Source organism: Sphaeramia orbicularis, chromosome 21 (assembly GCF_902148855.1).
Source record: "Sphaeramia orbicularis chromosome 21, fSphaOr1.1, whole genome shotgun sequence".
Lineage (NCBI taxonomy): Eukaryota > Metazoa > Chordata > Actinopteri > Kurtiformes > Apogonidae > Sphaeramia > Sphaeramia orbicularis.
This window is the reverse complement of record NC_043977.1, coordinates 15,836,332-15,863,222: the sequence shown is the minus strand read 5'-3', so window position 1 is coordinate 15,863,222 and position 26,891 is coordinate 15,836,332. Positions and strand designations below refer to the sequence as shown.

The following is a 26,891-nucleotide window of genomic DNA, read 5'->3' as shown; positions in this document are numbered from 1 at the left end:
AGCTGTAACCAAAGTATATCAATTTAAGGTCAAGAAGAAACATGCTCTTTGTCCTCTCCTTTTTTTCCCCCCTCAGCTTCAATTTACAATGTGCTCTGTGACGGTACAAGCAGAGAGCTTCTGCAGATATATCACAGGAGTCATGAAAAGGCGAACATATGTGAAGGTTAATGCTGTCTCCCAGCTATTACCCTCACCACCCTCTAAATCAACGATCAGGGCACCAGGATGTGATCCGTCACCTACTTCATACTGGACAACTTTAGAAGACGTTCCAGCTGAAATATGACATCCACTCCATGTTTACAACTGATTATGTTTAATATAATAAAATGCAATTTGTAATAAAAATATAAACACAAATGGCAACATACAAAAAGCTAAGAGACAGCACAAGTAAATAAAATAAAGATTACATATATATTCTGAAGTTTTTCTATACAGGCTTTTGTGTACAACTGGAAATAAATATAACATGGAGACTGTAAATATTACACATTCCTGAGACGATAACAGGGTTGCGCTGGTGTGTATTTCTGAACGTACAGTAGTACCTCTCGTACAGTAAAACCTGAAAGTGTTGCAGGAGCTACAGTAGTCTGTTATAACTATTGTGACACAACGTAATAACATATAATAATCTCAAATATATACACTTCTGCTCAGTAATAAGACTAATAATATTAAAAACGTCATACTCATGGAATGGAAGTATTTGTATTAGGATTTCCAGGACAGATTTTTCTCTTCATGGTCCCAAACATTTAAGGGGATCTGAAAAAAAATAAACAGTATTATTATTATTATTATAAAAATATACAGTCATGATACATCAAAACAATGTTATTAGGTGTCAGGAGCTCTAATGTGTTAAAACCCCATGACACATGCCTCTCACCCTCACTTACTGACATGTATGCTCTTGATTGAGTTTTAATGAGTAATTATATTAATTAACAGAGATACGTGATGAAAAAAAATGACCCCAGACATCAAGATTAGGAGCCAGTTCAGTGAATGACTTAACAGAAAGATGAATGCATCAAAGAGAGTAACAAAAGATCAAATACGAACCTGGATTAATGGATGAATTAATGCATGAATGAACAACGGCACAAATTAATTAATTCATAAATGAAACAAATTAAAGAATGAATAATAACCGAATACATACCTAATTAAATAAGTATGGCCAGAGTCAATCACTCACAGCGTAATGAATTAATAATGCATCGAAAGGAAAAAGTAATGAGTTAAATTTATGCTAATCAGTAACTTGTTAAGACCGGAATGAGGACATGAAGTCCCGCCCCTTCAGTTTTGCCCCATGGGATTTTATTTCAGAAAAAAAGAGTATTATAGTCAAGGCTGTAAACAGTGAATATGAGTGATTTTTGTCAGTTTATGACCTTATAACAGTTGTTTTATTGCATGTGTTTACTTTTTAGCCAGGGCTGCTCGGATGTTTTATGGCAAGAAGAGGGAGACTGTTGTCACGCCAACCGACAAGGAGGTAGATGACGATGTCCAATAACACACTACGGTTGAAATTTTGATTTCAGAGTATTTCAATGGGTGCCCTATAAAGGGTTAACCACTGTTCGTGTTTTTACCAAAATTTGGTGGCATTGAGGCACAACCAGAAGACGCAAACATTGTCTCCATATCACATAAGACACAAACAAATTATACAAAATTTGAAAAAAAAAAAACAAAAAAAAAAAAAACAGAAATGGAAAGGAATACTTCCAAACAAACAATATAAACAATGAAATTGCTCACATGTAAGAGACAAGGCACTGCTTCCTCAGCTGCCGTTGGTTTGTCCACCAGAGGGCGGTGTGGCGCCAGATGACTGAGGTGTTGAGAGATGGAAGTTGAAGTTCTTTGATGAAGAGGAGGTAGAAATACGATCTGGAGTTTTTTCTTCAGACAGGAGGAGCTGCTCCTCATCGTCATTTAAGGGAAACACTCGTGGCTCCCAGGGGGCTTGAGGCTGATGGAGGACAAAGAGGTCTGGTGTTCATTTGATCCATGTTTGAAAGGTTTATTTACTACACTGAATAAAATATTTTATAACAGTGTCCTGTATGTGTGGATCAAAATGAAAACCAGCCCTTAGAGCAGGGGTGTCAAATTCAGTTTAGCTCAAAGGCCAATTTCATCCCAATATGACCTGAAGTGGGCTGGACCAGTTAAATAACAGTCAAAAAAAGTAAAATTCCCTTATGAAAGTGTTTACATCTCTAAAGTTTCCTTAAAAATGTGAATAACATGAACCTGAAATTTCTTACAAAAAATAAATGCAATTTGAACAATATTTTGGCTCTGTTTATCATTTACACATGTGCATTAAAACTTACAGATGACAGTGGATCTATAAAATAAAGTAACAAGTAGAATATTGGTTAAATTGCACTTATTTCTCATAAAACATTTCAGGTTGTTTGTATTTGTTCAGATTATTCACATTTTGTGTGAAAGGATAGTTTATGAATGGCCACATTTTTATGGAATTTTACTTTTTACACTAAAACAAAGGGAAACATTTGGAGTTGACATTTTGCATAGTTAATCATGATAGTATTTTACTGGTCTGATCCACTTTAGATCGTATTGGCTCATATGTGACTACAGAAATATAATGATTTTAACACCATCGATTGTTAATACCTTCAGTGTAATTTTTGCATTTCCAAAATTCATCCCATGGGTCAGACTGGACCCTTTGGCGGGCTGGTTTTGGCCCTTGGGCTGTATGTTTGACACATGTGCCTTTGAAACTCATTGAATGCATACAGAATTAACAAATCACTTTTAGTAATTCTTATTCCCATATCAGACATCTACTGAGTTCAGATTATGAAAGCTGTGTCAGAGGTGTTCATAGCATTAACACATGATTATTCTATACAACGGCTGTGCTCTAATCAGGGTTTGCATGACTGCTGGAGTGCACAGGGACAACAGAAACAGTGTAATGGAAGATATGTGCGTGGCCTGGAGAAGGTTGATTGGGACACTCTGCTTTGATAGCGACTCATTTCTTTTCCAATCCGAGCCAAGTGGAAGAAAGCACTGCAATCAGGGCGTCGTCAATGGCAGCAGATCAGACACGAGTGTCTGTGTGGGTTCAAGGATTCATCGAGGGTTTCAAATGGGAAATTCACACAATGCGACTGGGAGATGGTTTGGACTGTTCTGTAACCAGTTTTTGCTCTCGTGCATCTTACCTGTGTCTTATAGAGCACAAAAAACACAAACTAGAGTTGACTAGAAAATAAATAAACATACATCAGGCAAAAAATTAGACTGAAATTGCACATTTATATGCTTCACGTAGGTATAACTAACTATAATTTCCAGTATATGAATTGATTGAGATACATTTGAAACTCTGCAGTTACGAAATGGACTGAGTTTATTTTTGATATGTATAATATTTTTTGTGTTTTGACGTGTAAGATTTGATAAGGTGCTTTGAGAAACTGACTTGGAACTGACATGGGGTGTACTTCATCCCATCCTTCATCCTGTACTTCATTTTGAATGTTTTTTTTTTTTTTTTTAACTTGTTTTTCTTATATATATTCGAAATAAAAAAATAAAATTAAAAATGAATACATAAATACATCCATTTTCTATTATATTGTTTTCCTTGTGGCTATGATTATTTTGATAGTAATATTCTGATAATTCACATGATCACAATATCACTTTTATCTTAGCAGACTCAGTCATGTTTCTATGTTTTGTTGTTACTTAATTTTATTTTTTCATAATTCTAATTTTACAAATTCTGATACTGATCTGGTCGACCTTTACACTGTGTGATTTCCTGACAATAAGATTAGATTAAAACCACAGATAATCATCCAGTTCTTCTGAAACTTTTCAATCAGGATAGAAAAAAATCAGCCTTTAAACCTGTAGGAAACAATGACTGGAAGTTGTTTGTGATAATGATCATCATCAACTGATTTGGAAATTCTTATCATGGAAATATTTTTGGCCTTATATGTAAAAATCCACCATCAAGTTACTTGCTTATGTTTACTTTACTTATTTATTCCAGGAGGAGATGGCAGTTTGCAAGTAAAAGTATTTTGTTTGGACAAAATAGTTTACATTATGAAATGATTATGAATTCTGTCCATCCTTTGCTGTTTTCTGATCATAACTTGATTTTATATGAGTGAAGTTTCCATTGTTTTGTTACATTGAAATAATCCCGACTGGAAACATAGGACTTAACCAGTTAAATACATTTTTTGTTCTTTTTGAATAATCCTCATGAGTCTTGACCAAGTCCAACCTTATCCACACATACTGATATTTATGATTGCATTCCAGAAGGAGATGGTAGTTTGCAAGTAGAAGTGTTGTATTTTGTTTGGACAAAATGATTCCTATTACCAACAGAGGCCACTGTGATGAACTTTGCTAGAATATTCTCAAAACTAGCAGCATTATTTAAAAAAAAAAAAAAAAAAAAAATCGCAAAAAATCCAGGGGGAAATTCAGTGTACTTTCTCGTGCTTGTGTTTACACTGTGTTAAACAGAGAAAGGAGACATGGTTTGCATGACATCATAACACAAAGGTTTATGGGAAATGACATTGACTCAGCATGATTTGCACCTGAATCAGCATTCTGTGATATTCTCAGTTTGTTTTGGATACTGAGGTTTCCAGCTGTTTCACTTTGATCTTACCAAACATTCCTCAGAGCTTGGCTGCTCATCAGGATCCAGCTGAGCACAACTCCACTCCACAGAGCTTTCCTCGCCTGATGTGCACATCCCACCCCCACTGCCTGACAACCTGCTGCCAGATCTGGAATGGGAAAACAAACAAACCTCGCAAAACTTTACTGGGAAACACTTCTAACATGTCACCTTGTACAGTAGGGAGGTCTTAACACCATCTACAAATACTAGGTTTATAGATTGTGATTTAATGGGTTTTTTTTTAACTCTTTCGGTGCCAGACAGTTAAGGGGCTAATAAGCCTTAAAAGTGCCACAGATTTTGGCCGTTTTTCAGTATTTCTCATCGTTTTTATATTTGAAGAATCCTGCAGGAAACCGCTCGGTAACATCCGACGGATTGCTAATTAGATTCAAAACACACCGGACGCAGCCGATTCATTATTGATCATAATTTGCATAATTCATAATAATAATAATAATAATAATAATAATAATAATCTTTATTTATATAGCACTTTTCATACATTAAAAACTGTAGCACAAAGTGCTTTACATATCAGTTTAAAAATCAGTACCGCCCCCCACCCACACCCACCCACTCACCCACCACACACACACACACACACACACACACACACACACACACATATACATGCAAACCCACAAGCTCACACATACTTAAGAAGACTGACTGAGCACGGGTAGACCAGAACAAAAATGTACAAGTAAAAGTAAAACATCAATTTAGGAGGCGCTGTCTCAAGGAGCCATCCGCACCAGGATGCAGCCGCCGACCCCGGCGACCAGGCACCAGCAACACAGCCCCGCATCCCAACTAGTGGCAGAGGGCCAACTGGGACCCCCACCCACCAGAAAGGAGCGGACCCCAGTGAGAGAAGGCGCCACAGCCCCCGGAGTCCACAGCCGCCCCCCGGCATGGAGGGCTCCCTCTGATGAAACACCGGAGAATAAGAAACATTAAAAAGAAATAAAAATATTATTCGGTCGCGTGACCTCAAATTCCCATCTGATTGGTCTCAAAAGGGGGACACAGAAAGAACGTCATCGAAATGTGAGAAAGAAATGGGGGTGGATGGTTTGTTTGTACACAAATGTGGCGTGTTCTCCAAAGCTGATCTGATCGGCCCGTGGCACTTTAAAGGTTGTATTCGTACAGCCGATTTAATCGGCCCATGGCACTGAAAGTGTTAAGATCAGGTTTTCTAAAGTATAATGCAAAGTGATAAAGTACTAATTTTATGTGAATGGTTTGTATATTAAGGAGTTTCCTGCTGCATCTATTTATCACTTTCCATTTGCTCCTAAATATTGAAACACACCGTATCTGCAGAGCTCATGCATAGTATTCTACTGGGACCTGTGTAATCTCCCACAGTAATTTACCAGGATCCCAACAACAACAACAACGCAACAATGCAATGCACATGGGAAGGAATTAATTCTAAGCCATTAATTTGGTTGTTCTGATGCTTAAACTGAACTTAGGCGGGGTTTTTTGCCAGTAATGGGGAGTGTGTAAGGTACATTGTCCCCACTGTAGAATTCACCCCCCCTAACTGTTGTGTTCTTAAAGCTGTAATTGTAAAAACAAACCACCACCATGTCTACAAGCTTTTTAATCCATGGAAGCAAACAATAAATTTGCCAAAAATGATTTAGAAATGCTTTGTTCTTCTGCTCCACTACATCTTAAAGGCCATTAACTGCGATATTTTACACAGCAAAACTGGAATATTTTCATTTTTCTATTAATACTTAAGAGTTACACTTTTTTTTGTCGTTTTAGGACTGGTCTTGTTTCTAACAACACTTAGTAGTGTTTGCAACAGGGCATTATATAATAACAAATCAAGTATTTTTGATGATTTTTTGCTGCATCCGTTTACATATATTCCCACCTACCATGCTCTGATGCCACCCTGTGAAAACCTCTGCCACGAGTAGACTGAGGGCACATGGTGTCAATGGCAAAATACAAGACAAAAGTGCCTGCATTTGTAACAATACTAACTTTAATTACCAGCTTTGGATCATTGTTTAAATCTGCGTCTAGGCCTATAGATCAAATGTCTTTAGTGTCTGCAATAATTACATACTAGTAAATATCAAATACTGATGAACACTACTGATGTTTCAACTCAGCTGATGGATGTGCTTTTCTTTTCCACCTTTTACATTTTCTGTTCAGATAAGATAAGATATGCCTTTATTAGTCCCACAAGGGGAATTTCCAGGTGGAAACACTTTGTCAGCTGATATATACCAGTACCTGTATTCAGGCGGTGTCTTTACCTTGTAGGATGCCTGCAGCCTTTTCTCTTTCCCCAGAAAGGCCAACGCCTTTTCTCTTTCTGCTCCAAAGCTAGATGTCTCTGAGCAAAGACTTCGTCAGTGACAATCTCTACCTGCACACATCAACACATAGAGATAAGGATGACACTGACTTAACACATACGAATAAATCGGTTTTGCATAAAAAGATGAGACACTACCTGCTCGTCCTTGTCCTCATCTATCTCTGCTTCAGTTCTCACAAGAAATTGGGTGTCAACAACTCGCCAGCTGCAGAAAAAGTGACATAAATAACATTTAAAGTGACTGACAGCAGTGATGGGAAGTAAAAGCGCATACCAGATGTGTATCAAATAGCCTAAAAACTGGGGGAAAAAAAATCAGGTTAAAAAAGATGAAGCAGTTTAAATGACAGCTAACTGACTGTAAGCATTATTGCGCATCAGTTTTTCACTTCTGTAGGTCTTCATAGAATCCTGACACAAAATTAGGAGCAAAACTGCAAGATCTGTTCTGTGGACATCATACAATTAGAACGTTGGTTTCAGAGTTTTCCTCATACCTGGGTGTGAGGATATCTTTGTATTGCAGCTTCTCTACTTTAGTCAGTGACATGGGGATGACAACGTTGTTGATATTGAACATGTTCTGTCCCTGACGTCTGCGAACAGAGCCCTGAAAAGGAACCGAAGAACAAGGCATTACAATTTCCACTAAGATAACATACACACAAATAAATATTATCTGACTCAGCTTTGTTTCTAATCAGATTTCTCACAGTTAAGATAATAATCCTGAAAGCTTCACATGTTACCTGTGAGGCCTGCTTTTTTGAGGCTGGTGTGTAGCTCTCCTCCAGTACTTCATCTGAACTGTCCTCTGGGTCACAATATGAGACGTCATCATCATCTAGACGTAATCATATTAATATTTTGTTATAATGGCCATGATATCATATACAGGTATATCATACATTAAAGGATATAGCAAAACGTTTAATGACAAGAGGTAATTCAAACTTTACCGTAAGCACACATTGAGTAAATGTGCTGAAACCTGTTGGCAATATTTTACTTGACCCCTGTCACACTGTAACCTTGAGTCATTTGCTGACATCCTGCTGCTGTCTGTGTCTCCGTTTGACAGACACAGTCATATGATGCATCCAGTGCACCGTGAAACTCTGAAATCTTAACTCAAAAGTCCTCAAATATTGTAAGTCTATAAGCATTGTTTAAAACATGCAAGATTTACATGTTTGTTTGTTTGGTTTTTTTTATTTTCCTTTGTTTAAGTAAATTATAATGCATTGTCCTTATCTAACCCACTCTTTTCAGCTTTCAGTCATTGTTAGGATACCTTTTCCAACCGGCAGTTTTATTAGATTCAATGTTAACAGAATTTAATCACACACACCATCTGATTTTTGTATATAATCTTTGGACAGCAAGCCTGGAAACTGTAAAGGAGTATCATTGCAATATGGTAATAGTGGGGAGTGTTGGAAAAGAGGGTTAGTAGTCTTCAGTCCACTAACCACTCAAGAAAGAAAGAAGTATTAAGGGTTAACTCAGTGTATTATCCTTGTAAGGAAATTCGGACTCCACACATTACCCATCTTATTACACACGGCACCTAGGATTAGTATTAGCAATTAGCATTAGCACATAACACACATCAGGAGCAGTGAGGTGCTACTGAAGGGGCTAAGGGACCAACTCCAGATCTTCATAAACACTGTGGTCAGAGGAACTGACAGGAGAATCAACCTGTATGTAGCTGTTTTTACTGGTGGGTCAAACAATGTGTAAAATGTTTTTAAACCGTTATTTTTTGCCACTGCTTTGCCTTTGTAATGCACTTGCATACACATAAAAGGTTTATTTAGCCAATAATTTAGTATGCAGATTTTTAATCGCTAAATAAGAGTGCTTTCTCCAGTAAACATCAAAATGACTAAAGTGGAATGAACCCAAAAGTTCATAATTTTGCAGATTTTCATCATTTTTTTACAGATTTTCATAAACCCTTTGACCCCTGACGTGTCTGCGGTGAGCATTCTGAATGTATGATTTATTTTAAATATTCATGTAAATTCCACCATTTGCTCAGTAGGAAAAACTTCCAATTGTGCTAATAGAATACACCTTGTTTTTTCCATAGACATCTGAGCATGCTCAGTTCACCCCCCGCCACCTGTGGAATGGTGGGTAAAACACAGAGCAGTGAGTGAGACCGACTCACTATAAAAATAGATGGTTTGAACTTTTTTGTTTAAACACTGTGTTTCCTTGGGGTTTCTTGTTTTAACTGTTGTTTCCGATGTCGTGGTGATTTTCCTTTAGTTTCCTCCCAAACTTTTTGAAAATTACCAGAGACTGTCCAACAAAATGTGTACTGGATGATTTAACGATAACGGCCATACTGAAAAGGGGGGAAAAAAGCCTTTCTATTGGCTGCAGTGGGATGATAATCCACCAGGGGGCAGAAAACACATATCAGGTCACATACAATAAGTTCTTAAGGAAAGTGCTTAATGTTGATAAGATAGAGGTCTCACAACCTGGTGTAGCAAATATGATACAAATGGTTTTAAAGGGTTGATAAGACTTTTGAAGATTTCTGATTTGATCCATGTTTCCCTGCAAAATGCATGTCACAGATTTTTAATTTCTTTGAGCACATGGTGCTAAATATGGAAAAAAATATTTTGAACACGTTTTTGCCAACATTTCAATTTTTTTTTCTGTGAGTAACTGTTCACTTGTCACTAAAAACTCAGCAAAACAGCAAAATTGTAATAGTGTCAGATGAAGCCACTAAGTTTCAACATATTTCACTTGCAACAAGAACGTACATATACATACACACACAAACACAAACACACACCTCCCATCAGCCTGTGAATGCGTCTCCTCTTCCTTTTCCTCTGATATGCTTTCCTGTGTTGACTCTGAGCCGAGCCCAACAGCCTGATGGGTGACGGACCCAGAACTCTATTTTCATGGGGACGCGCATGCTGCTTGTATTTGTGGCCTATAATGACACACACAGATTTAAAAAAACCCAAGAACCCAAACATCATTTTGTAATCAGAACGATAAGAACAAGCACATAACTGTCTTCCATTTCCTTCACAATTGGAGGAGTCTGTTCCTCTTCCAGATGTTTTATCAAATGTCAAAATGTTTTATCAGCAGACAAAGGAAAATGAGGCAGGAAATCATGAAGGGTGTGTGGTGCTTACATCATGTTCTAATCTGCCCTAAAAATCCACCACCCCAGGATAAACAAACATCTACTCCCAACCAATCATAGTTTCAGTTTTTATCTGGATCATTAGCCTCCACTGTGAACAGCGGTGAAACAGTGGTGAAAATGCCAAAGACATGTAAGAGCAGAGGTTTCTAAATAAAAAATCATTAGCACCGTCTAATGTGACAAGACACACAATGCCACTGGTGAAATGCCATGTGATTTCATTTCTATCTCCCTCTCAGCTGGAAGCCTCATACACACCCAGTGGGAAATGGGATGAGCAAAGAACCAATTATGTCGGTCCGCAGGGAGATAACAAGCCGACACAGTGGTAGACTTTAAAGCAGCCATTTTATTTCACACTCATTTCTCACTCTTTAAGGTCATGGAATGTGTAAATATGCTAAACTGTCAGTTAATGGTACTTACTTTTACATTCTTTTTAGAACCAACAAATCAAAGTGTGTCATTTAAGAGAATACTATATTTAAAGTATGTACAAATAACAGATGTTGTCATTTTTGTTGTGGTGCTATGCCTGCTGGGATAAGCCCCAGACCCACCACGACCCTACAGGGGATTAAGTGCTTACAGTAAATGAATATATGAATGAATAAATTATTAATGATTTGTTAATTTAATACTAATTACTGACATTTTATCCCACTGTGTCTTAAAAAAACATATTAAAAGGGTTAACGATAATATAATATGTCCCTGTTTAATGCTGTCTTCATTAGTGACTGATGAGAGATTTTATTGCAGCTCAAACATGTAAATAAAAGTAAATCCAATGTAACAGGACAGTGTATGTACTGTATCATACTGTATGTAGTCCTTACTGTTGTGCAGGGGCGTGGGGCTGTATCTGCTGTAATGTCCAGACCTCAGCGGTTGGGTGTTAATAACCAGAGGTATCTGAGACCATGTTTCCCTGGCTGGGACTTTGTTGAAGTGACTGCACTGTGGAATGACTGGGAGGAAGAAAAAAAAACATGTTCAGCAATTATGTTAAGCACAGGCACAGCTGTTTGAGAAAATAAGTCTTCTCTTAATGCAACATTAGGGCGGGGTGATCTGATTATCTTATATTATGGATGATCTTGATTTTTCATGTTGAATCGCATATATTGCAGGATTAAATAAATCAGTGAAAGTACTGTTCAAATGCTCCTACTCCAGTTTTGTTCATTTTACATGGCCAGAGTACTACTGTAATTAGACCATTTGGTGCTGCATTACAGATAATTCGTAGTGTAAAGGTTGAAAATCCTGTGGGTTTCTTAAAGTGTGTTAATGGTGATTCTTAAGTGTTCATCCACAGTAAAAGTAGTTTGTTAGTCCAATGTAACCTGCAGGAGTTTAACATGTTTTTGCTGCCACTGAGGAAATAAAGTAATGACGAATGAAAACCAATAAATCATTTCTGAGGCCAAAACATGTCAATTTCCCCCTGGTGGCTCGCTGCAGTAAAGGTTATAAACCCCACCTCCTTCATGTTATCGAGTGAGTCTTTAAATAAAATTAAAACCCATTGTACACATCCATTAAATTGTTCCCAAAGGTGATTTCAGACTTTTTAGGTAAATGTCATCAGGTGTTCAAATTGTTATTTTTCTTATCAGTTTGTTTGAATAAATAATTTGATGCTATGAATATGGATTATTAACCCTGTAAAGCCTGAACCATTAAATCATTGACAGAAAATTCCAGTTCTTTGAAACTGGAGCCTTTATTGGTCCTTCTGAACAACCAAAAAAATTTTTTTTCAAACATCAATTTCCATGTATGAGTTTAAATATTTTATCATATTTGATACGTCGGGTCTCAATGCTCAAATATTATTATTTTTGAACAAACAAAAACATAATATAACACAAACATGTCAAACAAACTGGTAATTCCTTTTCAAAATTGCCAAAGTTCTGCCTCCTTCCTCATTAATGACAATCTTGTAGTGTCACTGGAAAGGCCTCTGGTGAACGAATTCCTCCCCCTGGTGGATTACCCATTGCATATTGCATGTATCTAATTGTATACATCAGGTTTTTCAAGAAAAAATATATCACAATGATCATGTAGTGGGCTTCAAAACTCATGTATCAAATATGGTATGTTTGGCGTTATAGGGTTAACACCTGTAACGACCAGCTGTGGTAAGATTCTCTCAGATATGTAGCGAGGAACCAATCAGTTCTGTGCACATATCATCCACGGTCTCAAATGGGCAGACTCTGACTCTATATTTTGTCAGTTATGCAACAGGGCAGCTCCCATGACCATCTAATTTTGGCTTCATACTTTCCCAGTGGGAGAAAACAGCACTGCGATATCCTTTTGTTTATACAGTGTATACTGACAACTAGTGTACTGCCCCAATCAATCATAGAATGTCTGACAGTCAACAATTAACAGCTGCTACAGATTATGAACCCATGTGAACAATGGGAACTGTCAGAGAAATGATGAGCTGCAGTACCTCAGTGTAAGTGTAGTTGCATGGTGTTTACTTCATCAGTGAGTGCAATTATTTCGTGATTCTTCTAACTACTGTCTAAATATTGGAATAAAATTGGTTAAAAATAGGCAAAAATGCACTGTATCCACTCACAGCAGCAAAAAAAAAAAACATTACACATCAAAAGTTGAGCAAAACTGTGACTCAGATCAGATCAGATTATGATACAGATCCATCAACTTTCCCAGACAACATCAATAATAACATTTCAGAAGACAGCATCGGAAAATATAACTCTAAAACTTGTTTTTTCAAGCATCTTAAGGTACTAATGAACATTTCTACTTTCTAAACTATGCAGCTATGTGTACATTTCTCCTACCAGACAAAGGAAACACCACATGGTGAGGTGTTGAGCTGGGAGTCCTGGAGGGCAGGGTCCTGCTGGAGCTGCAGTCCAGATTGGAGCATGGCGCCACGGGGTTACAAGAGAAACAACGTGAGCAGGAAGATGATGACGGTGATGAGATGAGAGATGAGTGGATGGATGTGCTTCTCTCTGAGCTCTGAAATACAAGAAGGAAAGAAGTTACAACACAAACCACTTAACATGTTAACAAGTGGTGATACAGAGCTTGTGTTTATGTTTTGTGTAGGGGTAAAAGAAGCTGATCTCTGTTCAAGCACGTCTTAAAATAAACTCGTTGTTGAAGTCTGCTTCTGACATCTAGAAATATCACGCCAGCTTTGGCTCAGTACTGCTTCTTATAATAGTAACTCCGGGTTCGATGCTAGTTTGAATATGAGCGTTCAGTCCATAAACAGGCAGAAAGATAAGGAACTCTGACTCACAGCTTCCAGTCAGAATTAACACTGATTCGTGCTCCACTGTGTCCAATCAATCAGCCGTAGTGTTACACATCAAAACTTTAGTGAAGATGTGTTACCCAGCCAGTCGCTAAGTTTGCCACTGGTCATTTTCAGCAGTTTCAGCAAGTTAACTCTAATTTCCAGTGAGTAACTTTACACTTGGCCTGAAATGTAATATCAGCAAAACCAATGATCTTGAGATGTTGTTGCAAAAAAGCCACAAATTCTAAGATCTGGACGTCTCACACACATCATCAGCACAGACGTACACTGATAGACCAGTATAATAATACTGATCTTATATTCCTGAGTAACAGCCAGGAAGTGAAGTTAGTATCTTTGACCTTTCGTATATGAAATGCAACTTCATTCATTCATAATTTATCCTATTTTACATAGTATTTACTTAAATTTCATCATAATTAGCCTAAAAATACTTGTATTAGAAGAGAAAATGTGAAAACATAATACCTGCAGCTACAGCTGATGCCAACTCAAATGGAAAAATATGGACTAAAGGACAATGAAAAGCTCCAAAGGAGAGTAAAGACAGGCAGTCATTTAAAGCTGAATGATAATTACCATAATATAATTGTACAACATAATAATTATCGGTACAGCAATATTACTCTATCATAGGGGTTTATTTTAATTTCATATTGTTACCTTAAAACACTAAATGTTTCATTGTTTTTGTTGTTTCACCAAATGTAATATTTTCATATTTCACCATAACCCATGCAAATATCTCTGTGTTTGTTTGTGATTATGTTTGTATCATAATTTGATGATAAATCATGACAAGTAGATCAACATTGACCACAATCTGCCCTGGTCACCTATACATCCTCGGGTCAAAATCTCAAAGTTCGAGGTCTTAGGACACGCAGTTTTATTTAAATCCCTGTAGAGTCTGCTATCCAGGCATAATACACCCCAGCAGACACTTACATTTAATCACTTCCATTTTCTTGAGTGTCTCTGTTTATGATATAAATAAGTATTTCACACATCTTAGAAAATAGAATTCTAACTCATAAAAAAATTGCACGAGAATTAGATATTCTACTTCGGTGTCCAGTGTGGGTCTGCTGTTATATTTATTTTGAATGGTCTGCTTCTGTATTTCTTCTGAGCTTTTAAATGTGCTTCTGCATTTATTTTGACAATTATCAACACATCAAAACATGTAGTCATGATAACATTTGTGATGATATTATCCAGCTCTATTGTAATTCTCCAGTTCAATACCCTTGTATTGATATTTCCCACAGCCCTTTAAAGCATCGTTACCAAACATTTGTTTGTGCAGCGATAAAAATGGCACCTGAGATTTAAGACAATCGCACGTATTTGTCGATCTGAATCCAATCCAGGAGACATTATGTTTTCATTAGGAGCAGGTGTCAGGATTGCAGCATTAATTCCTGTTTAATTCGGGGAGCTATTTCAGTGACATTCGACATCTGACGCCCGAGGAGCAGCTACTTTGAAGCTGCACCTCCCAGGAATACTTGTAAATAAATTAATTTAGATTGCAAACAGAATCTGGTACTCCAAATGCACGAGCCACAATTTCACCTCTAAAAATTAGCTGTTCATGCAGCATTATACAGATTCAGGTTAACTGTGCAACAATAAAGCAAAGGTTTTGTTTTTTGTGAACAGTCCACGAATCTAAACAGAGGCTAACATAAGCCTGGGTGGAAACTGATTTGCTTCAAGGGCAAAGAACTGGAACACGCAAATCAGTAATTACACTAACTGGATATAGTGCAAATAGAACCGTATAAATCCCGCTCTGAGATGTGTATGCAAATCCTCAAATACATTTACATGCTCAGGTTCAGACGTGAACGTTATAAGATGACCACACAGGGCTGTCGATGGGACTGTGTATGGTTTACCTTTGCTCTGCAGGCGTTAAACCTGAACAGTTTGGGTTTGTGGTAGGTCACCAGGGGTCGGGTACGGGCACAGACGCAAGACGCAGCGGCTTTGAGGAGCTGCTGCCTTCTTGCCCCAAACTTCCTCCTCTTAGAGCTCCCAAGTCCAACATCCTCCACTTCTGTGTGACCTCTGCAGACGACAGGACAGAGAGGTTCAGCAGATGCGATCAGAGAAGCACTCACAAAAAAAAAAACTATCAGCAACAAAACAACACTGGCTTCTAACCTCGTCTTACATGCATAAAAAGCACCAGTCCTTTATTTTTTTTTTTTTTCTTTTTCACATGGCTTTCATCTTCCGAGTAAAAAAGGCAATGAAGGGGTGATTCAAGTTGGGCCAGATGGTGGGTGTTCCAGTGGGTTAGATTTCAAAGACGGAGCATAGATAAATTAGCCTTGAGCCCAGGACTAAACTAAAATAAAACATGGACTAACCTATTTTTTTTTGTATTTTACCTCATTTTAACTATAACTTCTGTTAATGTGTGTATGTGTATGTGTGTGTGTGGGTGGGTGGGTGTATATCCTCTACCTATTGAAGCCTCTCTTGCCTTTCCAAGTGTCTGGTTGTTTTGAAAGCGGTGAAAAGTTCAGAGGGAGCATGAGACTGTTGACAATCTCGCTGAGCTGAGCACTCTGCAACAAAGACATCAGAGACACCATGCATTTCAACTGAAGAGTGAAATACATTAAAAAAGCCTAGAAGCTCTCAGAAAGTCACATGAGAAAGACCAAAGATAAGGTTTTGTGCCACATGATGCAAATATCATATCCAGATGATTAATAAAAATATTATTTAATATCCAGATAACGATGCATATCAGAATACAGCACACTTTCTGAAGATTAAATAAATGACTGACTCAATAGAAAATGACCATTTCGACAGGCCTTTCTCATATTACATTCAGAATTAGTCAGGTCCACCCAAATTGTGTCATTTTGTCTGGTACAAATTGTTCTGCTTTGCCTACATTGTTTAATGGTTGCAGTTAAGGCTGCATGATATTGGAAAAAACTGACAGAGCCATTTTTTTTAACCCTCCAATATGAAAAAAATCCTCAGGAGGATATAATAGCTGTGTGGTGGTGACATAAACAGTCATACAAATTAGTTGTGTTACCTATCCTTGTCGCAACAGGTGCAAGGCATTATCGACACAGAACACGTGTTTCAGTGTCATCCTTCTTGTAGCTGAAAGAATTCTACAAAACTGACGTTGCTTTTCTTTTTGGCACCAAGTCTTTGTTTTTGTTGATTTTCTCTTGTTCGTTGCTCATTTTTTAATGTTGTTACCAGCGACCCATTCCATGTGCATGGGCGTGGTCTGCTTCGGCAAACTGATTAAAAACTATTGTGATTGGTGAATCGCTGCGTGTAGTGTGTGTCAGGTATCCTTGGAATTAGATGAGAACACGCTGAGTTCATTTGTCTCCTACATTACTGCAATGTGACTATTGCACACATGTACATCACGATGACAATGCTCAAACGATATATTGTGCAGCTCTAGTTGTAATTCCAAAATGGTTAATGCAATATTTTTACTGAAACGCTTGAATCAAAGCTGAAAGCCCACAGTCACATCTTGATCGCGTCATTTCAGATTCACTGTTGTGGTGTATAGAGGGAATTACAAAATGTGTGTCACTCTCCAAATTCTTACGGTCCTGACTGGATATACTCAACAACTAAAAGGCAAGTACAAATTAGGAATAAGATTAGTATGTGATGTGGTTACACATATTAAACAGAAGGATGTCTAAAATAACATTTCGGCTTCTCATTAATTGCATGCCCAGGGCTGTGTGTGCCTGCTGCTTCTTCATACCTGTCTCTCGATGTTGTGGAGAAGGCGTGTTGGGCTGCAGGGTTCACTGTCAGCATCCAGGGGTGTGCAGGATAACCATGCCATTTCCTTCAGCAACGTCTGCTGAATCTGCCTGTCAGTCATTGGCTGAGACTCAGCGAGCACCACACCACCCTAAGACCAAACAGACAACACACAGTGAGCTACTGGTTTATTATTGCAAACATGTTATCTTTACACACAGACCTGGTCAAATATACCACAATCTGACAAAAGGCCCTCAGAGAATGGCGGTTGGTTAACACCTTGCACCTGTCCCTACCTTGGTGGAGCGAAGGTGCTTGTGGAGCTCCCCCAGCTGTTGTATCCTCCCGTCCAGCTCCGCCAAACGCAGCTGCAACCAGCTCCATCTGCTGCCCAGCTCAGCTCTTTCCTCCAGCCAACGCCTCTCACAGCTGTTGGCAGGACAGGCAGGGGGGTAACAAGAGAGGACATAGACCCAGGACAAGTATCAGTATCCTAATACTAGACTACTTTCTATAAAACCTTTAGACCCACATTAAGTGTGATGAGAGGAAATATGTTAAATTTTATATCTTGCATGTTTAGGGCAAATACCAACTATCTGCTTCCAATGTTTATTAGTGGCAGTAATTCTGCAAAAAATACAACCATATTTACCCTTTTGTAATATTTTGCAAACTTCTCTAAGAATTTCATGTGAAAAATTCAGCCCACAGGGTATTTCAGAGCTTCATCTGAAAAACACCTCCATCATTTTAACAAATAAAAGAATAAAATGGAAGATTTGCATATGGTCATGTGACTATGTGAAGTTTGTGCTGGAGATGACTTGACTGCCTGCATCCATTAAAACAGACACTGATTTTATGACTATGTTTACACGCACTTATTCACCTATAGGTTTTGGAAGTATCCTGTCTTTTTATTTGGACATGCGAGCATCATATCCCAATATCAATAACCTGGATAAGACTGTATCCCTGTTTCAACAAACCTGGGTACAACAGTACACTGCTACTCCAGTAGTATCCACACTGGATCCCAGCAACAGAGACCATATTTTGTCTCTAAGTAATGAAAAAATGAAACACACTTGGCAGATTAGAAGCTGACCTTTTCAAATTCATAAGAACCACCTAAATGTCAGAGTAACAACACGAACAGGAAAAGTGAGGTCACAGTGGAAACACCACAGAAACATTACTATATGAGTTAATATTAAAACCAGTCACTGAACTCCATCATGACAACCATCTCCCATCAGTGACAGCTGAGATCTTCATCATTCTCGTCATCCTCATCCATGTGGTGGCAGTAACAGAAAAACAGGAAGGCATGCTTACCCGTTGATCTCATCTCAAGTTGCTGACAGTAGATGAATACCAGTACGACAAATTTAACAGAGTATGGCTTATTTAATAGAGCTAAGTCTGCTAACAACTGAAGTGGCCTCCTTTTCTACAGTCATAATAACTTCAAAGTTATACAACAGCTACTGAAATGTAAGATTAAATTAACAGGTGTGCATTAATATGTTGTAAACATCACAGGCTTAGCAGTAATAAGTAACAGGGATGCTAGCATATATCATGTATACGGGGCTGTAAGTATTCAGATTCCTTTGCGTTCCATGTAAACACCACATTCCAAATAAGATAAAAACCAGGATAAACGCGGTAACCAGGATACTACCGTGCATGTAAAAACAGTCTATGTAGAGGACTCTGGTAACTTTTTCTGTAAAAATCATCCTGCTCACTCCCAAGTTCTTCACAGACTCTATCTGCTACTCTACAGCTGCAGTTTTATCTACCGTTAGCTTAGTATGGACACAAAAAAACAGGCTCCTAGCGCAGTAAGACCCCAACACAAACTTCACCACAAAGTAAATGGATGCAAATGTTACATATTGAGCCTTAAACGCTGGAAAATGATGCGGCACAAGCGAAAGTCAGCACAAAAGCTATGTTTCATGGAGCTGAAAATTACAGTCTTTAAGTGAGTTAATGAGCTTATTCTGATAATGAACTGAAATGATCTAAAACCAACTAAAATTACAGAGGTTATTTTAACTTTACTTTAATTTCTAAGAGCTGAAGGACAAACTCATTTCCCCTAGAGATCATTAAAGTCAATTTGACCCTGAATCTGAATGTAAAAAAAAAATTATGCTGTGGTACTTTAATCTTCATAATTCTTTGAAAATTACTCATGAAAGCAGCATAAAATCAAATTACTATGCACCACCATGGCCACTGGGAAAAAAAAACACATATAAAATGTTACACATAAGAGTCAGAAGGAATATGTGAGTTAAGAATGAGCGACAGACATGGACAGACTGAACCATTTATCAGTTCACACGTTATTTGCGCTAGTGACTTCAAGACTTTAGTTACGCAGCCACGCTTAGTGTCCAAACAGAGAGTGGAGATGAATTTTGCTTAAGGACAAAGGCTTATCTGGGCCATGGAATAAAAGACCTGTGTGATGTATGTATGTGTGTCTCCATGGCACTGGGCCCTTTTGCATTTACCCTGTGTGTGTGTGTGTGTGTGTGTGTGTGTGTGTGTGTGTGTGTGTGTGTGTGTGTGTGTGTGTGTTTGGTTGGCTGACTTTGCTATTGTTGCTATGGCACTGCTCTTGGACCTTGGCTGGGACACGGAGGGACTCCCCCACTTCAAACGCTGCGATACAGGACAGAGAAAGGTTAGGCCAATCACTCACTGTGTAGCTACACACAGCGAGGGCCAGACAATACAGCAGTTACGCAGAACAAAACCTGACAACCTTCACTTCAACCAGCTTACGGTCAACACGAAGGGCAACTTTGCTCTGAAAAAGAACAGAGATTACCTGTAATTTGTTAATCCAACGCTAACCCTCAGCTAAAAACTGTGCAATAAGGAGTTGTCTTCCTCACTCGCACAAAAGACGGTAAGAATACCTGACTACCCTGCAGCGTTTCAACTGTATTATGAGAAAATTCCAGGAATATTTGGTAAGCATTTGACCCACGAATACAGGCAACACACGGAGAACTCTTAAGTTCACTATTCCTCAAATTACATACACTATGTTTAATGACGATAAAGACATTGCTAAAGAAAATGTGGCTCCTGGCATCTCAACAGCAGTACTCGACAAAGAGAAAGTATGAGCAATCAGACGGAAATCTGGGTTGAATGAAAAGGCCAGCCTCAGCAAGTCGCTCCAGGTCTAAATTCCCCTACTTGAACCAGGGTGTCTTGGCTCTCACAGAGACACAGCTTTTTTTTTTTTATTTTGGGTGTGTATGGGTGTTAAAAATCTGCCAAACACTCAAGCACTCCACTATTGTGCATTCCAGACTGAAAACTGAACATGAGCGGCAGCCACAGATGTAAAGGACGGCTGCTCGAGAAGGAAGGAAATGAACAATGACAGCTTGTCGGGGTGTCTGAATAGAAGTCAAACTGTTTACAAGTGAATTCTTAAAGCATTTAAAGGTGAACTGTTTCTAAAGGAGAGCAGTGACCCGTGAGCTCTCCAGCGAACTGACATCCTCTTCAAGGAGGAACCTGCCATTAAAAAAAAAAAAGAAAAAAAAAAATCTCCCTAAGGCAAGGTTTACTGAAGGACCACAGAGCACTGAGCATTGTTCCTTATGGGAGGACAAAACGACTAGAGCTGGCAAACAAATAGAACACAACACATAACACAAACAACATTTCTTTTCTCAGTGCTAGTAAACACCCTCTGCCTCTGTAAATGGGTTCTGTTTATTGCACTTAACACCATCGTTCTCACTGTGTTTTCTGTAATTCTCTGCTGACAACTGTGTAATAAAGGAAACAAACACTAATATTTCACCAACACGTCCCTGAAAACATGACGTGCAATCTGTTTAAGCCTTTTTCCTTCTTCTGGGACACTGCCACTCCCTCTAAGGAAGGACACAAGAACAGCATTCCCCCCATAGCACCCCAACCACACACACACAGACACACACACTTTTCTTTTTTTCACAGCTGAAAGGAGGAGCTGAGGCGAGATGGCACAAAAATGGCTAGCCTTTCGCAGGCTTGCTGGCAGATCCTTGTTTATTTCCTAGCCTGAAGGGTAAAGGAAAGCTGTTGAATCTGTTATGACTGCAGGCTGGAAAAAGTAACGGAGAGTGTGTGTGCATTGCTAAAATATGTCATCACACTCTCCACAGCTGGGAGGACAAAACCTGCACTCATGACGCCACACTGTAAACTCAAGCTCAAGGCCAAGTTAAATACGAGTTTAGCTTTGCAGAGATCCAGCAGTTTTAATGCTTGTATGGTCCATTTAGTAAGAGTGGAAAGAGAGTGTCCCAGTGAAACTATATATGCAAAGAGTAAAACTAAAGGTAGCAGTGAAAAAAAATATTTTGTCATCTGAAATTTTAAAAAAAGACACTAAAATGAACATGAACTGCAAAAAAACAAACAAAAAATATATAAAATTGATTGGAAAATGTGTTTTCTTTTTGTTTTTTTTTCCCAGTGGTTCATAATGGACAAGAACAAGATATTTTTGCTTAAGATTATAATAAACATCTCATGTCATACATTTGTTTATCCCATCTTTTTCAGCTTTAAAAATCTAAACTTTCCTCATAATATCTGAAAAAAACTAAACCACAACTAGTTAAACCTGGTTACAACTGAAGTCAAAATACAAGCTGAAAAACTAAAAATAACACCAAATGAAATCTTCAGGACTATAATATCCTGCAGATGCACGTCTCATTTTTTCTTTGCAGTGGACTTACATAGTTGAGGCCTTGGTTTCTCTGGTCTTGAAGTCCTCCAGCTCCTCGTCTGAGCTGCTGCTGGCCGTGGCCTCGGAGTCCAAGGCCTCCTGCAGGCGTCCGAGCACTGCGTGGCTGGACTGGGCGAACTTTTCAAGCTCCGTGAAGGAAGGCAGGTTTTCCAGCCAAGGATAGTGGTGTTTATTGCCCACCTGTGAGAGCGGTACCCCAGCAGGAATGGAGTCAAAAAGTACACCTCCATTGCAACAGTGTCTCTTCAGCCCCTGCAGCTGCTGGGTGCAGTGAAGCAAAGCATGTTCTCCTAGCAGGATCTGCAGTCTCCTCTGTAGCGTCCAAGCTCGGTTCTGCAGTCCTGCCTGTCTGGACAGCTTCCCCTCGAGTACAGCACTAGGTACCAGCTGATCACACTCCAACATGTGCATAGGAGCTGGGGTTTCCTGGATAGACATCGATGAAGGTGCAAAGAAAGAAGATGATTTCAAATCCCCTTGAGCATACGGAACAGAGATAGCTGAGAGAGTAGGGAGGGACTGATGCACATCACCACCATCTGGTTCACATTGAAAAGCAGCAGTGTGTCCACGCAGCAAACAAGCCTCTTGGCTATTGTGCTCAGGAACAGGGACTAAAAACATGTCGGGTACACCTGGGAACATGGATGCCACCTGATGAGAATCTCTCAGGCCTTTATTGCAGATCATGAGTAGAGAACCTGGCCTGGGGAGGACCGGCAGCTCACACTGGCTGGCACATGGCTGTAGATCTGAAGAAACCTCGGTGTTGGAAGGGAGGTCCAGGGGGTTCAAATGGAGATAGGAATCCAGAGAGGGGAATGCAGGCAGGTTCAGCAACATCTTCTGGAGGTTCAGGTCATCTGTTGGATCCAGTTCCATGACTCTCCCATCTGAGGCAGGAGAGGACAAGTGGATCCCATGGCCATCTTTCAGGATTTTGGTTAGGGCTGGAGCCATACCCCGTTTCAGAAGCACTAATTATAGACACAGCCAGAGAGGAGACTTTACAGACATGTATCATCATTCATCTGACATGGGCTGGTAACACAAACATACGTTGTGTGTCAACCTCCACTGATGATGCAAAATAAGCCATTATAGAGAAACGAACTGTAATTATATTATTATGACATAATAGCGAAATTAAAAAAAAAAAAAAAACACAGAAATGCAATGTGTTAACAGTAGTTTTAGTATTGATAAAATTACAAAGAGAGCTGAGTGAGATGGCTAAAAAAATTTAATCTCCCCGTTTTTTTTTCCCTTTAGCGTGTACAATTTATGCTTTTAATTGATTAATTAATAGCTATGTGAACCAAACACAAAACTAATATAAGAAGCAACCTTGTAGTCTGGAGGAATAATCTTTGATTTAGCGATTTAGGAATTTCTCATGATTTTCAGAAAGCAAACCTCGATCAGACAGACAGACAGACAGACAGACAGATAGATAGATAGATAGATAGATAGATAGATAGATAGATAGATAGATAGATAGATAGATAGATAGATAGATACTTTTAGTGGTATAATACTAAATAAATAAATAAATAATTGGCAACCATGTAGTGTGGAACTTGATCTTTTTCATTTGTTATTTTGTAGGGTATTGCTTGACTTACTGATTAATTGACTAGTAGTTATAGTTTATGGATAAAGGATCCTAAATGAAGACTTTTAAATCCCACATACAAATATCAAATACATCAAATATCTTCTTTTTCTTAGCGATTTAGGAATTTCTCATGATTTTCAGAAAGCAAAACTCGATTAGATAGATAGATAGATAGATAGACAGACAGACAGACAGACAGACAGACAGACAGACAGACAGATAGATAGATAGATAGATCATTTCAGTGGTACAATACTAAATAAATAAATAAATAAATAAATGGCAACCATGTAGTGTGGATATTAATCATTTTCTTCTGTTATTTTGTAGGGTATTGATTGACTTATTGATAAATTGACTGATAGTTATAGTTTATGGTTAAAGGATCCTAAATGAAGACTTTTAAATCCCACATATAAATATTAACAAATACATCAAATAACTTTTTTTTTCTCCTTATTGAACATTTTGTTGATCATTTCTCCAGGTACAAATATGCTAGTTAACATAACAAATTAACGGTCTAGTGATTGTTTTGATCACCTCATTGATTTAACACATATTTCTGTATCTTTAAAAATGATTGACATCTAGGGGGGGGGGAACATATTATAGCCAAACATTAACAAACCTGAACAGATCTACCTTTACCAAACCCAGGTAACGCTGACTACAAGTTAGTACACAAACAGTACGTGAACCGTGCACCAAACCAAACGTTAAAACCGGGATAATAACTGCAGGTTTTAACAGAAAACCCACCTAAAAATCCTATTAAAAACAATAAATAACGGACGAAACTGTCAAAAATAACGTTCAATGTGAAATCCCCTACCTGATCAGGAGGTAAAACGATGACTTAACATCGCTTATTCCTGAGATTTAAGGCAGAATTTCACCGGAAGACGTCTTTTCTTTTGTTGACGTTAAGAAAATTGAAGAAATCCAGGTCTGTTTGATGGAAGTTAAGCGTATTTTTTGCCTAGAATGTCCTCAGTTTGTGTCTGCCGTCGTTTTTTTTTTTTTTTGCTGACATTTGCCTCCTTCACTCCTTCAACTGCCGACACCAAACACATCTGAGGAGGAGGAGCCCATGGTGCCTTCAGGGTCCGCGAATCAAGCTCAGAATTTACAGCATACAGCGTCTGTTAAACACTTATAGGATCTTACCATGTGAAATATGATAAGTGAAAAAAACAGATCTTACATATATATCATGGGATCTTATAATTATCCTCCCACCCATGAGGCTTTTTAACCCTCCGGTATCCCGTCCAGCAAGGCCCTTACTAAGCACCAAGTGTGCCTTTTTGGCACACTTGTGGAATAATGTTAAAAAAATAAAATAAAATAAAATAAATCATAGTTTGTTTTTAATTCTTTTACACTTTTTTTCTATTTCATCAACTTGAGCTGTAAATAAAAATACCAAATACTCAATAACTGTCACATTTTTTAACCCTTTAAATGCTGTGTTTGTAATGTAAACAAACCATTTTTTTTGGATGCAAAAACAAAACAAAACAAAACACACACATACAATTTTTTTTTCAATATACTACATAAAAAGTGGACCATATATTATTTGATTTTTGCAGCCTGGCATATGTCAATGATTAACTCCAACATCGGTTAATTTGCATTATTATTTTTGGCGCTAGGTCAAATGTTCAAAAATACTAGCATCTGTCACCAAGTGTGCGTAAAATGCACAGCTATAAATCAAATTATTAAATATTATATATTGATTTATTTTTCTGCTCTGATTTTATTTTATTTTTGTAAATCAAGGTCAGCCCTAATCATACAGATCAAATGGAAGGAATAGTGTGTTTTAGGCACACTTGGGAGACAGATGCTAGTCTGATCATTTTCTTTTGTTTACAATGTGCAAATTCTAGTTGGTGGCCAGAATTTTAAAGATCATGCAAAAATGAACAACTTTTGAATTCTAACCTTATTTAAATTGTGAAAAATAATATGAAGTTTTTTTAAAACGTAGTGCAAAGTGTGCCTAAAAGGCGCACCCGGATACCGGAGGGTTAAGTAAAACCATATACATCTGTGTTTATAAAATAATATGTAGCAATAAAAAGAGACTGAAATAGGCCTTTTTGTCAATAAATGTTACCCAGTTGAATGCACATGAGATATAGATTACCTATCAGCTAAAATTTGCTTACAGGTCTTATTTATGTCTTTGTGCATAAGAAATCAATAGAAGTGAATCCCCAAAGGAACTTTGTGTTGGTAAATGCAAGTTATGCAAATTTACAGGATTTCACTTCTGTTGCAACATGTTGATGGTCATATGAACTATGTTTTCAGGTCAAAAATGTCCAATTTCATCACAATTAATGCTATATTTTCATGTCACAAATGGCCAAGTTATATTTGAACTGAATTTACCTGAAAAACAAATATTCTATTCTTTTAGATTCCCCAACTTTCTTACAAGATTATATACTACATATCACATGTTTTATTTGTACAGGTTGCAATATTACAGATTACAGATTCCTTTATTGTCATTTGACAGCACAGTGTACATACAATATTGAGTATCATGCTGATCCATCCTGCTTATGTTACTTGAATATATACATTAAGAATGTCACACATCACTTTTTAAATCAACAGTTTTCTAATAATAAGCATTTTTATGAAGAAATGACAATTCTATATTGTTATTTACTCTTTAGTATGATGATAAACTATACAATAAATAATTCTGATCCTAGTTTTTGCACAGGGATCAGTTGTGGAAACGGTGACATGGCTGCCGAGCATCAGTATGATGGGATCCGTAACAACCATGTCACATCCGTCCACTGCCACATTTTGTGTTTTTGTTAAGCTGTTATTGTTTTAGATCCACAATACTAATATTTATGAATAAGAGGATAATTATTAATAGTAAGTATATAACTTTATTACGAATAAAGTACTGGTACTGACCAGATCATCATGGGTAACGTCACGTCCGTCCACCAGCAAAAGGTTTCACATACACGTGCTATTCAAAATTCAATATTTCTGAAAATATAGCTTCCACTGTCAAATAATATCAGTAGTCTGTGCACAAATGT

The 26,891-nt window shown here is 37.9% G+C and overlaps 1 protein-coding gene across 2 annotated transcripts; it reads right to left on the bottom strand.

Moving 5' to 3' along the window:
* Positions 1-314: 314 nt before the first annotated feature.
* On the bottom strand, positions 315-24,867 carry kansl1l (KAT8 regulatory NSL complex subunit 1-like). 2 transcript variants are annotated; one of them, XM_030125834.1, is made up of 17 exons: positions 24,638-24,867; positions 22,174-23,161; positions 17,692-17,824; positions 17,391-17,543; positions 16,091-16,194; positions 15,517-15,688; positions 13,122-13,305; positions 11,124-11,255; positions 9,913-10,059; positions 8,440-8,442; positions 7,838-7,932; positions 7,586-7,698; positions 7,224-7,293; positions 7,024-7,136; positions 4,715-4,835; positions 1,783-1,996; positions 315-774 (listed from the first exon to the last, which is right to left on the bottom strand). In XM_030125834.1, the coding sequence occupies exons 2-16, from the start codon at positions 23,142-23,144 to the stop codon at positions 1,808-1,810; spliced, it is 2,700 nt and encodes an 899-aa protein (XP_029981694.1). In that variant the 5' UTR covers positions 23,145-23,161; positions 24,638-24,867; the 3' UTR covers positions 315-774; positions 1,783-1,807. The 2 variants fall into 2 exon arrangements, with proteins under 2 accessions (XP_029981694.1, XP_029981696.1); XM_030125836.1 differs by lacking the exon at positions 8,440-8,442 and having other exon boundaries at positions 24,638-24,866.
* Between the last annotated feature and the right edge of the window lie 2,024 nt (positions 24,868-26,891).